At 48.9% G+C, this 15,686-nt stretch overlaps 1 protein-coding gene across 2 annotated transcripts in view; it reads left to right on the top strand.

The window, feature by feature from the left end:
* ARMH4 (armadillo like helical domain containing 4) overlaps positions 1 to 15,436 on the top strand; it is a 57,284-nt gene extending 41,848 nt beyond the window's left edge. Inside the window, exons 6-8 of one of the 2 annotated variants that reach the window (XM_039552962.1) lie at positions 6,927 to 6,958; positions 10,775 to 10,909; positions 11,106 to 15,436. In XM_039552962.1, coding sequence (XP_039408896.1) covers positions 6,927 to 6,958; positions 10,775 to 10,909; positions 11,106 to 11,171 — 233 coding nt within the window. In that variant the 3' untranslated portion in view covers positions 11,172 to 15,436. Of the gene's footprint in view, positions 1 to 6,926; positions 6,959 to 10,774; positions 10,910 to 11,102 lie in introns of both variants that reach the window. The other variant, XM_039552961.1, reaches the window with a different exon arrangement.
* The last annotated feature ends 250 nt before the right edge of the window (positions 15,437 to 15,686 follow it).

Below are 15,686 nucleotides of genomic sequence, written 5' to 3'. Positions count from 1 at the left end.
TAAGAAAATTTTGGCTGAAGAAGTTCACCTGCTCCAGCAGATGAATCATGGGAAGAATAAACCATTAATAAATTTTTTACTGGAGACCTCTGAGAAAAAAATAATTGTATGGCAAAATTTTAGAATTGAGAGTGCAGGGATTAGCAAAAAGTCTGGAAGAGGTATATCAGTGCTCTGGAAAAAGCACTGGAAAAGCCTGGAAAGCATTCTTTCATAGAACCTGGCTCTTCAGCAGCTGCTTCTCTGTAGTTCTATTTGGATAGTGGGTATGTAAACAAAGAGCACACAAATGCCACCTTAAAAAGGTTATTAAAACTGCAAAGTCAAGGCTCATGAGTAAAGAAAGATTTTTCATCTTCAGCAGGATACAGCTTTGATGAGGAACCTCCAGGGAGACCTCAGAGCCCCTTCCACAGCCTCAAGGGGCTCTAGGAGAGCTGGAGAGGGACTTTGGACATGGGCATAAAGTGACAGGACAAGAGGGAATGGCTTCCCACTGCCAGAGGGCAGGGATAGACGTGATATTGGGAAGGAATTCCTGGCTGTGAGGCTGCTGAGGCCTTGGCACAGGGTGCCCACAGAAGCTGTGGCTGCCCCATCCCTGGCAGTGTTCAAGGCCAGCTTGGATGGGCCTTGGAGCAACCTGGGATAGTGGGAGGTGTCCCTGCCCACAGCAGGGGGTTGGAACCAGATGGGTCTTAAGGTCCCTTTAGCCCAAACCCGTCTGTGATTCTCTGAAAACTGGTGAATGTGAACATTTTCAGCAGACAAGAAGACCCATGAGCAGGGTGGATTCTCACTGCTGGCAAGTCCCCGTGTTGCTCCGGGAGCTGTGCCAGGGCAGAGTGAGGGAGAAGCTGTTCCCACACGTGCTCCAGCAGAGGCATTGCCATTTCCATGAACAAAGTTTGTATTTCCTCTCCCAGAGCAGACACAGCCTTTGAACACAGTGTGATCCAGTAAATATTTAATCACACAACAAATTGTGACAGCCAGTTCACGGCAACGTCCTACTGATGCCTTTTAGGATAATGGGAGAGTTGGTACCTTGGCTTGGTTTTAACATTTTGTGCCTGTCTGGGGCCACTGAGGGAGAGACAAATAGTGTGTAGGTGTCAATATGTGTTTTGAAGGCCTCACAGAAGAAATGAGTTCACAGAGGAATGCTGAGGCAGAAGGGCAGCGCCTTTGCCAGCTTCAGCAAGGGGCTACTTACTGTGGGCAGATCGAAGTGGAAAACAGCTTAAAAAGTGCAAAGGAAAAGGAAAAGGAGGAACCAGACCTAATGCCATGGGGAAAGGAGTGTCAAAGGGGTTATAAGGTCAGGGAAGGAGCTGGGAAGAGTGTTTTAGTTCCTACTTTCTGGGTGAGTGTGGTGAGTTGTCTCCCCATCTCCATTTCCCTTCCAAGAGATTTGGGCAGGTTGCAGAAGGTGAAGGTGTGCAGCCAGGCTGGGGTTGCAGCTGGACAGACAGGGAAAAGGGTGTGGATGGTACAGTTCTGAGAACAGGCAGTGCCATGGTAACTGTTAAAGTTCACTGGGTTAATTCAAAGTTCACCCAAGCAAAATTTTTATCTGAAAACATAAATGGTAATTGTCGGTTTGACATTTGTTTGATTATCCAGCTGTTCAAGTCTTTTTGAGTTGGGCAATTCATGCATCAGCATTCCCATCAGGTAGGTGTAGTTGTTCTGGAATTAAAAATATGCTGCCTTCCAGATGCCATTTTCTTTATTATTTATTTGTGCTAGTAAGTAAATTGAAAATTGTGCTTTTTTAAGGGAAAGGAGCTGATGCACCCTTGTGCCATTAAGTTGTCAGAGCTGAGCAGATGAAGCACGAAGCATTTCTGCAAAATTGTTCTCACAAGTCTCATTTGGGAAAAAAGTTCAACCTGCAAAAGAAAGGGGTGAAATCTGTAATGGAACAGGGCAGGTGGCTTGGTATGTACAGACTGATTGAAAGTAATCAATCTTTTCCTTATTTTTTACACTTTAAGCAGCTCTCCTTTGCTGAAAGAGTGCAGTTTTGGATTAGATACCAGGAAAAAATCCTTGACTGTGAGGGTGGCGAGGGCCTGGCACAGGTTGCCCAGAGAAGCTGTGGCTGCCCCATCCCTGACAGTGTTGGATGGGGCTTGGAGCAACCTGGGATGGTGGAAGGTGTCCCTGCCCATGGCAGGGAGTGGAACTGGATTGGCTTTAAGGTCTCTTCCAACCCACACCGTTCTGTGATTCTGTGAATGAGGAATAGGAATGAGTTTTTGGCCCCAGTGAGAAGCAGCAGCAAACCCCAGCCATGTCATGCTGGGGAATGGGAAGAGCAGGGCAGCAGACAGGTGTGGAAGAGGGGAATGGATCTTTCTTAGGGAAGAAGGCGACGGCAGATCTGTGCTAAACAGCTTCTCTGGCTCCTGAGGTAGGGATGTCTCTGACCTCAGACAGATGCAAAAGCAATTAATAGTATCTGTTAGATCAAAATATTTCCATGTTCAGAGCATGACTGTTATCTTCTGATTTCCCAGAGTGAGGTTTGGTGCTGTCCTCTCAGCCTATTTCATTTAAGGAATTGCAGGTGTAATGGTTGGGGCAGGTTGCCTCATCCCCAGGTTAATTCTTACCCATAAAAGCCTCCTTTTTCCCTGCCCTTTGGAGAGCGTGTAGGAGCCTGGGTGCCACATTTTCACCACTGGTCTGGTGGTCGTGGTGGAGAGTTATTAAAAGGAATGGTGATGGATGAACCTTCATCAGGAGCAAGATGGAGTTCTGGAATGAAGCTGTAAGTGCTGGATTTGAACACCAGGTGACATCTGCAGGGATGAACGATAACGTGCCATGGAAAAACAGAATTGCTTTAACTGATGATTAAAAAAGAGGATATGATTAAAACAAGCTGATTAGATGAAACCAAAGTGACAAGACAAAGCAGTAGGGCATCCAAGAGGGGAGGGAGGAGACAGAACTGATGGCAGTAGGGCATGAATTATTGATTGAAATCTCCACCAGAAGTCTTTGCATTTTCTTATCTGGGAAGGGAGAGAATGAATGAGAAGTGAACAGAATTATTAAGCAGCTTTATCATTGCATTGGAGTGGATAATTAGGCAATTAGGATTACTAAAAGTTGGCAAAGCAAGAGGCCCTGAGGACTCGTGCTCCTGATTTCAGAGGAGGGTAGAGAGGGAAGCAGGGAAAAGCCTTTGATGAGAGATTTGATGGTGCATTGTGGTGAGGCTGAAAGGCAGAGCCAGGCTCTGGCACCCGGTGCCCTGCAGCTGCCTGGACAGAAGAGGGCACAGGAGACCTGGATAATGTAAAAGAACTTATCTGAGGATGGACAGTCCTTGGAACAGCAGCAGGGAGGGAGATCAGGAGTGAAGGCCTCAACATAAAAAGCACCTGGACCTGAGCGAGTCCAGAGGAAACCACAAAGATGCTCTGAGGGCTGGAGACAGGCTGGGAGAGATGGGAGTGTTCAGCCTGCAGAAGAGAAGGCTCTGGGGAGACCTCAGAGCACCTTCTGATTTCGGGCATCCAGTGCCATATACCCTCAGATGTCCCCTGCTGTCCCTTCCTGAGCCTCCTGCCTGCATCTGCCAAAACCTGAACTTTCAGAAGGGTTTTGCTCACAGGGAATTGTGACTGTCCCTTTGGGGCAGGTCCCTCCAAGGAAGGACCAGGCAGACACCAAAGGCTGCTGCTTACCTTGGCAAATGAACCTCTCTTCTTTAGCTGGCACCAGAGCTTCTGAATAGCTGGCTGCACATTCTGAAGGGGAAAGCTGGGTAAAACTGACTAAAAATAGCACATTGCATCTGTAACTGTCTGAATTCATCCCGCTCTGAGGCCAATGCCAGACGACCGTGCTCCTCCTCTGTGCTCCTGACTGGCTTAATCTTAAGCTATATGTTATTTAAAATTAATTTGCAGAGATGCAGACATTATATAAATCACTGAGGACATGTCAGATTATGTATGTAATTTGCAGAAGTGCTCCATGCTTATCTTACTTAGCTCCCCACAAAACCAAGGGATCAAAATTAAGTTGAGGCAGAGAGTTTGGACTGGTCACCATCCTTAAAGTGTCGTGGAAGATGAGCCAGCACTGCAGACACTTGTTAGTAATTCACACCCAGAGACTCTTGTAATTTCTTCAGGACATTCAGTGATCAAAGAAGGAGGAAAAATGAAGATGATGAAAAATACATGGACTAGAGTATTTCTTACTAATTATTTGCTTGGCCTCATTGGCAAGTCACCTGGTGTTCTTGGGGAGAGCTGTGTTTTCATGGGAAGGTGCCAGCCGCAATGCTCCTCTCCCAAGACCAAGTTCAGAATATTAATTATGGATTCTGTTGCATAATTAGAGTCTGAAGCTCAGAATTAATTGATGGTAGCTGCTTAGCATAGATATCAGTTCTAACTTGAAATAATGCTCTTTCTCCTACCTGCACCCTGTGGTGTCCTCAGATGGGTAAATCATTGGAGCAGCGAGAGCTTGGTTTTGGTGACACAGTGGCTTGTCATTTCCTCACAGGTGTTAGAACAGTGTTGTGCATTGGTGACATGAGAAGTGTAATTCCTGGTAATCCAGTGCTCCTTGGCTTGTCCTGGCCCAGCCTGACAGGCTGCAGAGTCCGGGACCTTGGCTGTGACAGCTCTGCACTCCGCTCTTTCCCGGTGCAGGACATGTCCTGCCAGGACATGGAAGGGTTTCTGACCTCCTGCTGCCTGAATCTCATTAATTTGGAGCCATTGTTTTCCTCTAGCAGAGGTCAGAGTCTGTGGCTGCATTAGAGCATCCCCTGGAGAGGCACCTAGTCAGGGAGAAATCACCTTGGGCTGTTTTTCCTGTGGCCTGGGTTGATTCCCAAAGGCACCTGACCTGCTCTGCATGGCTGGAAACAAGGCTGGGTTTAATAAGAAACAAAAGTGCAATAGCAAATAAAGATTTGTACTATGGAGTTGGTGGGCCCCAGCAGGCAGGCTGCTGTTGTTTTGTGGAGCAGAGGGGAACAAAGCCAGAACCTGTGTTCATTAAAAATAGGTAATAGGATATTCTTAGCTCAGCCCCTGCCTCTGCCTTGGCAGGAATACTCCGGAGTTAATTGCTGCCGTTGTTCAGCTGCAGGAAAGTGGGTCGCCTATTGATGAGCTCACTGATCCCATATCATTGCTGTGCAAGATGTAAGAACAGGCTTTGTGCTCAGCTGGAGTCTGGGCCAGCTGAGCACACGGAGCACACACAGTGGGTGCACGTGTGGCTGTCCAGGTGTGCACGGGGGACGCTGTCCCCAAGCCCTGTGGGTCTGCAGCTGTGTGGCTGAGCCACTCTCACCACTCCTCCTGGCAGTGCCACATCTGGAAGCCCAGCCCAGGGGAACCATGGGTTTCCTGCCTCTCTGGGATTCCACTGGGAGTGACATCCAAGGCATGCAGGATTGGGCTGGCAGAGGAGGATGGTGGTGGCACTTTCATAAATTGAGTTTTTTATGGCTTAGCCTATGCAGGCCAGGGCTAATTGTGGGAAGAGTTGATAAAACAAGACCTCTTGTCCTCTTCTAGTGCTGTGTGTGTGTGTCTCTCTCCTGGATAATTCATCCTTTTCCTCAGCTCCCTGTCAGAGATAAGTGCACCTGTGCCTCTTTCACACGTGTTCACCTTTAGGTAATTTGGGATCCTTCTGTTTGGAAGGTGTTACGTTGCTAATGCTTCAAAGGAAGTGTTCAAATCGCTTTGAACTTGTGTTACATGTGAGACATGAAATAGCCATTTGCTGCTGGCCCTCCTGTGCCCCCTCCCCACTCACAGAAAGGCTCCTTTCAGAAGGGTGCTCTGAGTGCTCTATGTGCACATGCAGACTCTGATGCTGCTAATTCAAGCTTTGAAGGGATGTTTTAGAACAAAACAAGCTTGGAAATTGGGTCTAAATCCATAAACTGTGCGTTATGTTTGGGATTTAATGCGCCCTGGAAGAAATATCCCCCAGAAGAACATTGCTGCATCCAAGAGTCCCCTTGTGCCTGTAGCACTGTCCTCCTGGAGAGATGGGAATCCTTGACAAAACACAGTTGCTGAGCCCGGAAAAAACCAACATATAACTGATTATTGCTTCCTACCTATGAGCAGGTATTTGTTAAAATCCTAGTGGATCCCTGTGGGCATTTTGCCCTTGTTGCAGTGCAGACACATCATCCAGTGCCCTGTGGTGTGACTCCTGCACCCACTGCTGAACCACTGCAGTTCTTCGAGGCCAGTGAATATTTCATCCCAAAGCACCTGCCATTACTGAATTTTAATTCTCAGCTGTCATATTTCACGGGATTTATTGAACTGTTAGGAGAAGAAAGTCGCAGTGCTGGCAGTATAAATTTGCTTGGTTTAGTAATTTAGCACCTCCAGTGCTATCCCAGTGCTCCAGTGACTTCCCAGAGCAGGCAGTGGCTGCTCCAGAAAAGCAGGGGACTAAAAGGCAGTGAACAATACATTTTTAGCCATCATTACAGGCTAGACCAAATACAGGGAAGAATGTCCATGTGGAGGAGGCCAGTGGAAGGGGATAACTACACTGTAAGGTTTTCTCCTGGTCAGACACCCCAGTGTGTGTATGAGAAGTGATGATCAAAAACCCACAACCTGGGTTTTTATCTTCCTTTTTAAATCACTCTGAGATGTGAATTGCTCAGGCAAAGGTGAGCTACTTGCCTGCCAACTCACTCCAAGAGTTTCTTGTGTTGATTTGTTGCATTTGCTCTTTCTCATGAATGAGAAAAGAGGAAATCTAATGTACGAGAAAAGAGGAAATCTAATGTACAGCCTTATCAGCTTGTCAAGTTAATTTCTGTCTATTTTAATGTTATCACTATCATTTGTTGTTAATTAATAGAAGCAACATGATTACAGCTTCTATTTTTCCTTATTTTTCAGTGAGAAGCTGGATGGAGAAGCTGAAAGATAAGGTAGGAGGCTCAGTGTTTCAGTTCCTTTCAAAGCAAAACCACTTTTACTTGCAGGAATAAATAAGTTCTTGTCAGTGCAGTTCTTTATCTCTACACAGACAGTTGAGAAAGGGCTTAAAATTTTCTCTGGGAGGCAAATGAACCAGATGCTGCTGGTGTATAGTTGTGTGAATCCACAATACATCCCTGATGGGTGGTAACTAAGGGCAGAAGGAAGGGCAGAGGTGTTTGATTGATTCTCTACGCCAGAAAATGACCTTGTCAGACAACCCAAGTTACTTTTTTTATTTCCCCTTAACTTACCATAGAATAGTTGTGGTTGGAAGGGACCTTTCAACCCCTCTGCACTGAGCAGGGATAACTTCCACCAGATCAGGATCAGGTTGCTCAGGACCCTGTCCAACCTGACCTGGAATGTTTCCAGGGACCCCAGGGTAAGTAACTTAGTTCCACCCCTTTTCTCTAAGTGCTAAGCTCATTCCTGGATCCAAATCAAGAGGTTCTGGTGCTACTCTCTGGTGAGGGGCTGTGTGCCTTTCCAGTACCTCTGGATAAGACCTTTCCTACCTCCATGTGCTGCAAATCCCTGGAAGGAAAATGATCAAACACAGGAAAACTGACAAGGTAACAGACCCTGATCATTCCTCCCTGGCATCACAGGGGGCTGGCCCATGGAATCAAGAGTTGTGCCAGCCACAGGCAGTGATGGCTTTTTAAATTCTGCTGCCCTGGAGCAAATACTGACATTTGGAAATGGTTGTGAAGCTTTCCAGGTGTTGTGTTGCTGACAGCAGCGCCATGAAGCTGGAAATGAGGTGACAGCAAGAACATTTTGTGACTCAACAGGCATTGGAAATTCTTGAACAGGATCAGAGTCAGCAGAAAAAAAAACCATCACAAGGAGTGATAGTGAACTCTGAAAACACATCTCTAAGCTCAGGCAGATTCACCCAACCAGCCCAGCCTTCCCACGTGGTCCTCCACAAATTTCAGCAGCACTTTTACCATCTAGTCAAAGCAGAGAGACGAGGTTTGGGTGTCTGTTTTCCAGGAGTGGGGAGCAGGAGGGTTTAAGGTGGGTTCCTGCCCAGCCCTTGCTGAGTTGCCTTTCTGCCTGCACTAGGAAGGAGGCAAGTCTAGAACGAGCTCTGCTCATAGCAGAGCTCCTTGGCCTGGGATTCATCCAGAGGAGATGCTGAAAGGACAGAGAATGGTTTTCCCAGCGAAGGTAAAGAGCAGCCACCGAGGCTGGTTGTGTGCCTGGAGGGATTGCAGCATGCACAGGTCACCTGCTCATGCCAGCACGTGGCACAGCACGAGCTTGGGGACATCAGTGTCTTCTCACTGAAGCTGTAGCTCTCACTTTTTTCCTCTTGTTGCCTTGTTGGCCACCTCTGTCCTTCCCTGTTGCAGAGGGGCTGCATGTTCCTGTCTCCAGCAGAGCTCTGGAGAGTCTGAACCTCATGCAGGCAGACCCTGGGCCGTGGGGCAGTGCCCAGCACGAGCACTGGTGTAACTGAGGATCAACTGGTGTAACTGAGGTACAAGAGAGACTCACTCCTGAGCCACCTCCCTCCTTAGGGGAATGGCAGATCTTTCACCTGGCTCACATTTTCCCTTGGAAAAGCCCAGAAAAACCACTCCCCCCACCCCCAACCAATTGCTGGTGTAGCAAATTACTTGCAAATAAACCTGTTCACCCATTCCCTCCTCTTCCTGGCTGAGTTTGTCAGCACCAGTCTTACATGCCCCTCTCATTTGCCCCTGTCCTGTTTTACAATCCATCCATCCAGAAGGGGATTCCAGCACACGATGGCCTATCCCTGAGAGATGTTCTTCCCTGTCCCTCAGGTGTGAGCACTGTGGGACCAGGAGCACAGAATCAGGGACAGATTTATGTCTGGTCTCCTGCAATCACTGTGCAAATGCTGCATTTGGTGTGGCAAATAGTGGGCATGACATTCCTCTCAAGTTCTCTTGCTGTTATCTCCAAGCCCAATAGGGCCAGGAAGGTCATGGGTATGGACAGGGTGTATCAAAAGCATCCCTGAAGAAGCAACATTTTCCCCATAAAGGGGTTAAAAAGTGGCTTTGGAGCTGCCTTTGAAATGGGTTTTTCTATCAAGCAGGTGCAGAAGCCCTCAGAAGTTGGGCTGCAAGACACAGAAGGGCTGGATTTGCATCACATCACAGGGTTTTGGGGTATAAAACCTTGATCTGGGTGCTGGGGGTAACCTGTAAAAGGCCATGGGCTGGTCAGGTGTGATAAAGGCTCACAGACAGGCTGAGGAGTTCATTGTGATTCTGACATGGAAACTCAACTGGGCAGCAGCTAAAAGCCATTTTCAGTCTCCCCTTGCTGTCCATGCCAGCAGCAAAGTTCCAGAAATAGAAAACCCCACACTGCACTAATTAGGTGACCCAATTAAGGCACCTTAATTGCCTCACAGAGACACAGCTGAAGGCTGTGTCCTCACTAACATCTTTTTTCAGGAGCTGGGTTCAGGGATGCAGCCCCTTCCCAGCACCTGAGCTGAACAGGGCTGGGTTTTCTGGGAGGGTGTTCAGGGAATCTGAACTATGCAGCTGAAGATCCCTCAGGCTTTGGGGTGTAGACACAGAGGTGTTACTATGTAAAGCACTGAGTAGGATCTGGAGGGGTTTGGGGGAGCAAACCAGCCCTCCTTGGCACTGTGTCTGCCCCAGGAGAAAGCAGTTACTTTCATTTTCCAGGTAAGTGTACAAAGGCAGGGCAATGCACCTGAATAGCTTTTGTATTTTTACTCCCACTCAGTGGATCATGGAAGAGAAATAATTGTGGTGTGTGTGCTGTGGATCTGTGCTGTATTTTGAGAGCAGAGATGAAGACAGGTGGTTGTAAGCAATGGGCTGAGGCTTGCTAGGAGCTGTCTGATAGTCCTCAGAATTGGTGCCTGTGTCCCTTGGCAGGTATAAAATCTGTTTTGGGGGGTGTAGTGGCACGGATGAAGCTGTTGTGGCACAGCAGAGGACTCTGGCTGCAGTGTGAGGGGAGGTGGAGCTACAGAGGGGGGAGCCAGGCTGTACCTGCCTCCCTTGCAACACTGAGCCCCCCAGCCCCAATTAGCTGAGGATGCTGAATCAATCTGGCACTTTAAAACTTAAGTTTGTTTTCATTTAAAGCAGTAAAATATAAAATAACAAGCACTTGGGAATATTTTCCCAAGGATTTAAAGTGTTTAGATTAATTTTAGATTAGTCATGCTGTCTATAGTTTTTTAATGGGCAGTGCAAACATACAGATCACAGTGATTGAATTAAGTTTACTTTTGCTGTGCTCCCCTTAAGGCCAGTGTGTGCCCTCCCTCTGTGTCATCATCCTGCTGTCATGCCAGAGACCTCTTCCCATGCAAAGCCAAAGTGTTTGGCTCAAAGATTTTGAGTACATAGCCAAGGGGGCCTTGGAATGGCTCGAGATCACCTGCCCTTGGCAGCCAAGGTTTTCCTTCACACCTGCATCTCTATTGACAGAAACTTCACCCCAACACTCACCCAAATTATTCCCTCTCCTAAAGGCAAGCAAGCACTGCAGGGTCTCAGCTGTCACCAGTAGCTGTCTGTCAGAAAAAGCTGGGGTGGTGACCAGCTTGGTCCAGGAGCAGGGCTTGCTTAGGCCCTGGAAGCTGGAATCATCCTGTGCACCCAGGTGATGGGCACTCAAATCCAATGAACCTTGAGGAAATCACCACTGGGATATGTTGCAGTCCTTGGCTGGTGAAAGTGACTCTGAAAGGTTGGTTTCGTGAGTGTTGCTCTGCTTCTCTCTTTTCCATTTAGGCAGGATACATGTCGGGGATGCTGGTTCCTGTGGGAGTTGGAATAGCTGGAGCCCTCTTCATCCTGGGAGCACTCTACAGCATTAAGATTATGAATCGCCGGAGGAGAAACGGCTCAAAGAGACATAAAAGAAAGGTATGGCAACTGCCAGGGGAAGGTGTGGAAACTGTGAACCCTTCTGGCTGTAAAGCAGACACGGCCTGGGTAGGGTCTGTCTGAGCTGGAGTGTCGTGGACACCGCGGTCACGGGATGGGGGCACCCAAATTCTCTTCGCATTTTGTTCCTTTTTGCACGTGGACCTCTCTGACGTTTGTTTTCCTCCCCCAGCAGAGGGAGTTTAACAGCATGCAGGACCGAGTCATGCTCTTGGCCGACAGCTCTGAAGACGAATTTTGAGTGGAACTGCAGTGCCCTTGGGAGAGCCTGTGACTTTTCAGAGGAGGGAGGGAGAGAGGGGGAGAAGAAGAACAAGCGACTTTTCTGCTGCGCCGCTGCTCCCTCGGCTGCCCCGGGCAGGGGTGGTGTCCCCAGCCCAATGACAATGCTACGCTCTACGTGTGCCACCCGTGATGTTTGTTTTGATACAGTAGTGGAGATCTCACACTCGCCCCCGGCACCTCATTCAGAGCCACAGCTGGAGCTGATCCATATGGATGATTATTTTCCTCTTGCCCTGCTGTACTGTTTTAGTCCTGGCTGGCAGTAATCTAATCATAACAATAGCTCTCACTCATCCCAGGAATGGAAATCTTTACTGTGAATGACTTCTGTCCAATTCATTTTAAATGTCACATTACCTGAGCTAGAGTTCATTAGTGCTAAGATTAGCTGCTCTGCTTAATTAATGAGTTGTAAACCTGAACTGTATCCCTGGCTGCTCGAGAAGTGCCCGTGTACAGGGTTCTTGATACAGTTTGAAGCACATTTCTGCCCTTGGGTGCCCCCACTCTCACCCCTTTCTTCCTTCAGCTCTGCTCCACGCTGCTTGGAGACACACAGGAATGGCCTCAGCACTTGATTTCACCACCAAATTCCTTGTCCATTTTGAACCAGCACTGTCTGTTACAGCACAATAAATACCAGCGCTCACCTACTGACGGGTGGTCTTGCCTGGATCTCTTGGCTTTTGGTCAGTGTGCAAGGAGGTGAGAGAAGAGGCAGGTCAGAGACTTCCCCAGCTTCTGCCTCCTGTTGGAAGGACACTAGTTCCAGGTTCTTCTCTTTCCAAGGCTGCATTCCCATAGGGATGAGAGTGGATCCTCTGTATCCCTTTACCCCACTGGAAAATTGCATTTTCAGCCCCTGAAAGCTGCATGAGCAGCATTCTTGGGGGATCTGGATGGGTCTTGTCTCACAGAGTCACAGAATGGTTTGGGTTGGAAGGGACTTTCAAGGGACCTGGTTCCAACCCCAACACCTTCCTCTATCCCAGGTTGCTCCAAGCCCCATCTAACCTGGCCTGGAACACTGCCAGGGATGGGGCATCCACAGGTTCCCTGGGCAACTGGTCTCCAGACCACGGAATACAGAAAGGCACTAAAGGTTGTGGAGCAGGTGGCAGTCACAATTGAGAGATGGATTTGTGGGTAATGTGGGAAAACAGCAAGAGCTGGAGAGATGTCAGCTGTGGGGGGTGAGGTGACCACCCTGGGAACCCCTGACCATGGGTAGAAAGGTGAATTCATAGGACAGATGGATGCAGGGGGTTGTGGAGGTGCCCTGTTAGCCCTGGGTACAGAGGGAGACAGTGCCTGAGGTGTCAAAGGCATCGAGCAGAGGAGAATAATGTAGCTTTGCACAGAAATGCTGTCAAAATAGCCAGAAAAAGGGCTGCACTATTGACCTCTGCTTCCCATTGTGGAATTACTTCAATCTAAAATGCAGAACATCCATGTTTCTGAGGTGGGAATCGCTGTTCTGTGGGGAATCATCCTTCATGCAAGGAACAGTGACTGTTGCCAGAGGAGAACTGATCAGAAAAATAAGGGCACACCACACATCTGCTGAGATCAAATCCCACTGAGCCTTTGGAGAAGTGGGAGGGAGGAGAGTTTGAGCAGGGGCAGGAGCAGGATTTCATTCCCTGTGAAGGTGGAAAGGCGTGTCAGATGGTGAAAGGTGGATGGTGAGCAAATTTCTCTAGGAAGTGTCAGTAGGATTGCAAGGCAGAGAGGGACATTCAGAAGACCCTCCCGAGGTGAGCTCTCTCTTGAGGGGGTCAGGGCCCCCTCTGGACATTAAGTCATCAGATGTGATGTTCAGCTCTGAACAACCACTGCTCTTCAGAGCCCAGGCACTCTCCTGTGAGCCTGTGACACCCACTGAGTCACCCGGACAAGGACAGGTGGGACAACCTGGTTTCAAAATGCTGCTCCTAATGCTCAGTCTTCCAGTCCAACAGCTGTGCGTGGTACCTCACCCATTCATCCTGCTGGGTGCATGGGGAGCAGGTTGGGAAGACAATGATGGGGGAGGTCTTCATATCCTAATCCCTCCAGGAGAGGCTTCCCTAGACAGGGCTCCACGGTGCATCTCTTCCACTTTTGTTCCTGAAACTTCAGCCAGGAGGATTTTGCCTTGCCCCCCCAATCTTTAACAGGCACTGACTGGCAATACACCATTAAATCCAAAATCTTTCTCACATAGTAAGTGGTCACTCCATGTTAAGATGAAGTTTTCCTTCCAGACTGATCTCTCTCTATTTCCTTCTCATTCCTAAGTCTCTCAGAGCTTGGAGGTGCTTGGGAGGTGTTAATAGTCCAGGTGAGCATTCCTGGCTGTCTTGCAGTATTGGGAATGGGGAAATGTTGTTCCTCAGGCTCTTTGATGATTTATTCCTGGCAAGGCATGGTGGGGATTGCAAAGTGGAATGACTTTTCCTCTTTCCACGTTGCTGGAAATCACCTCTGTAAAGGCTTTTCTTTTAGGTGCAGGGCCAGGGATACTGAAAACAAGACTAACAGGCAGCTGCAAGGTGTTCTTGAAATGCTTTACCCTGGTCCAGCCCGGGAGGCACCAAGAAAGAGCATTGGGGCATTGGCCTCTGCAAGAGGGGAGTCTGTCCTGGAGCACAGGTTAAATATTTGTAAAACACAGAGCTGCTGGGTCAGTCAGGAGGACGAGGAGGAGGAGGGATGGCTGAGCAAGGCTGCAGGCTGCTGGTTTAAGTACCCCAGCTCTGTCAGCTCAGAAGGATCCTTATGGATGGGTTGCCAATTTGATGGATTGGGAAGGCGGGTGGGGAGGTGCTGTGGCCTTTTGTTGTGCTAATAAATCCACAGTTTGGGAAACACTGGCCTTCTGCAGGGGCAATCAGTTTCCCTGTCTCTCTTCTCCCTCTCCAGCATAATGAATTTAAGGAATTAGAGGCAACACTGCCAGTCAGAATGATGAAATTTTACTGCATCCGTGGGGGGCCCTGGTGTCCCCAGAACCAAACTTCCCTCAGAGAGGACATGGCAGGGGTGGCTTGGATGCTGGAAGTCAGCAAGGAAGGGAGGCCCAGTTGCATGCACACATCAGTGTGGGCTCTCTGGTCTGTGCTCTCTGGTCTGGAGGCAGGCTTAGGAGCTAGGTGGGTTTCCCAAAGGTTTTTCTTGTGGTCCATCTTTACTGCCAGGCCTGACTCTGGCTCTGAAATCCTTCACCCAAGGATGGGACCTGACCACTGCTGGCCAACTTCCTGAGCTGCCCAGCACTGCAGAGATGCCAACTGATGGCCATTTGGAGCCGAAGTTTCTGTGGAACAGTTGGTTTTGGTCAGCCCTGGAGGCTCTCCAAGTCTTCAGCTTAACCTGGAAGCAAGGTGGACAGTCAGAACCAGCCTTTGGCTCACAGGAAGTTTGTGGGAGCCTTTGTAGCTCAGACAGCATTTCCTTGGCATCAGTGCAGTGTCTGCAGGTCCTTAAAGCACAAGCACCACTCAGCCCCTTCCCTTCTCATTCAAGGCAAATAGACTTTGGATTGGGCTCTTAAAAATATTCTCTGCACAGCTCCTGGAGTTTGATTCATCCCCTTGAAACAATGAGACGGCAGCAGGGAGGGGATGGGGGGTTCAGGTGGGAGCTGAAGCTCCAACAGCCTAACACTGCTGATTTAATCTGTACCTCTGCATTGCCAAACCAGCAGATCCTTCTGGAAGAAGCAGGGCAAGGAAAGCAGCCACGAAGGGCCCTCCTCACCCTCTGTGCTGGCTGCACTGCAAGCCCTGAGTGCTGAGGGTGGTGCCATTGGCATGGCTGCGACGGCGCCTTCACTGCAGCAATAACAACCCCTGGACTCCACACAGGACGGGTCACTCACCTCTCTTGTGCATTTTCCTGATAGCACAAGCCAGAATTTATTGCAGGCATCCCACAACAGCTTTGGCACCTCCAGCCCCGTTTCTGACAGGAGGAACCAGCCTGCCTGGCAGCTCTTGCCTTGATGGAATGCACCTCCACTACACAGCTGCTGATTCCTGAAGGTGTCTCCGAGGCCAGATGTTCACCCTGGTGAGGCTTCTCTGGACTGCACTGCTTCCACAGAGTGGCATTAGCAGTCCTCGTGCTTCCCTGTGGTTTTCTATTTTGACAGGAACAACTCCTCATCCTGTAACTATGGAATGTAGCACTTTGTTAAATGGAAACATTGGGAAATAAAAAGCTGTCCATCATAGCTGACTTCAAGTGCCTCGTCTCCCTGACCTGTGGTTCATTCACTGTGTCTCAAGCAAAGCTGTGAAGTGATGCTTGGAAGACTTGAGTGCTGTGTTTCTTTCTCCAGGCTGCATGGTCAGTGCAAGGACTCAGGCTGGGCTTGCAGGGGTCATAGGGGCTGCGGGGAACCTCAGCCTGGGACTTTTTGGGTAGGATTTACCTGGAGGTAGGTGTTTGCCATAGGCTGTCATGAATAATACCCCAAAGTCCCTTG

The sequence above is a fragment of the Corvus cornix genome, chromosome 5, assembly GCF_000738735.6.
Source record: "Corvus cornix cornix isolate S_Up_H32 chromosome 5, ASM73873v5, whole genome shotgun sequence".
NCBI lineage: Eukaryota > Metazoa > Chordata > Aves > Passeriformes > Corvidae > Corvus > Corvus cornix.
This window is presented reverse-complemented; position numbering and strand designations above follow the sequence as displayed.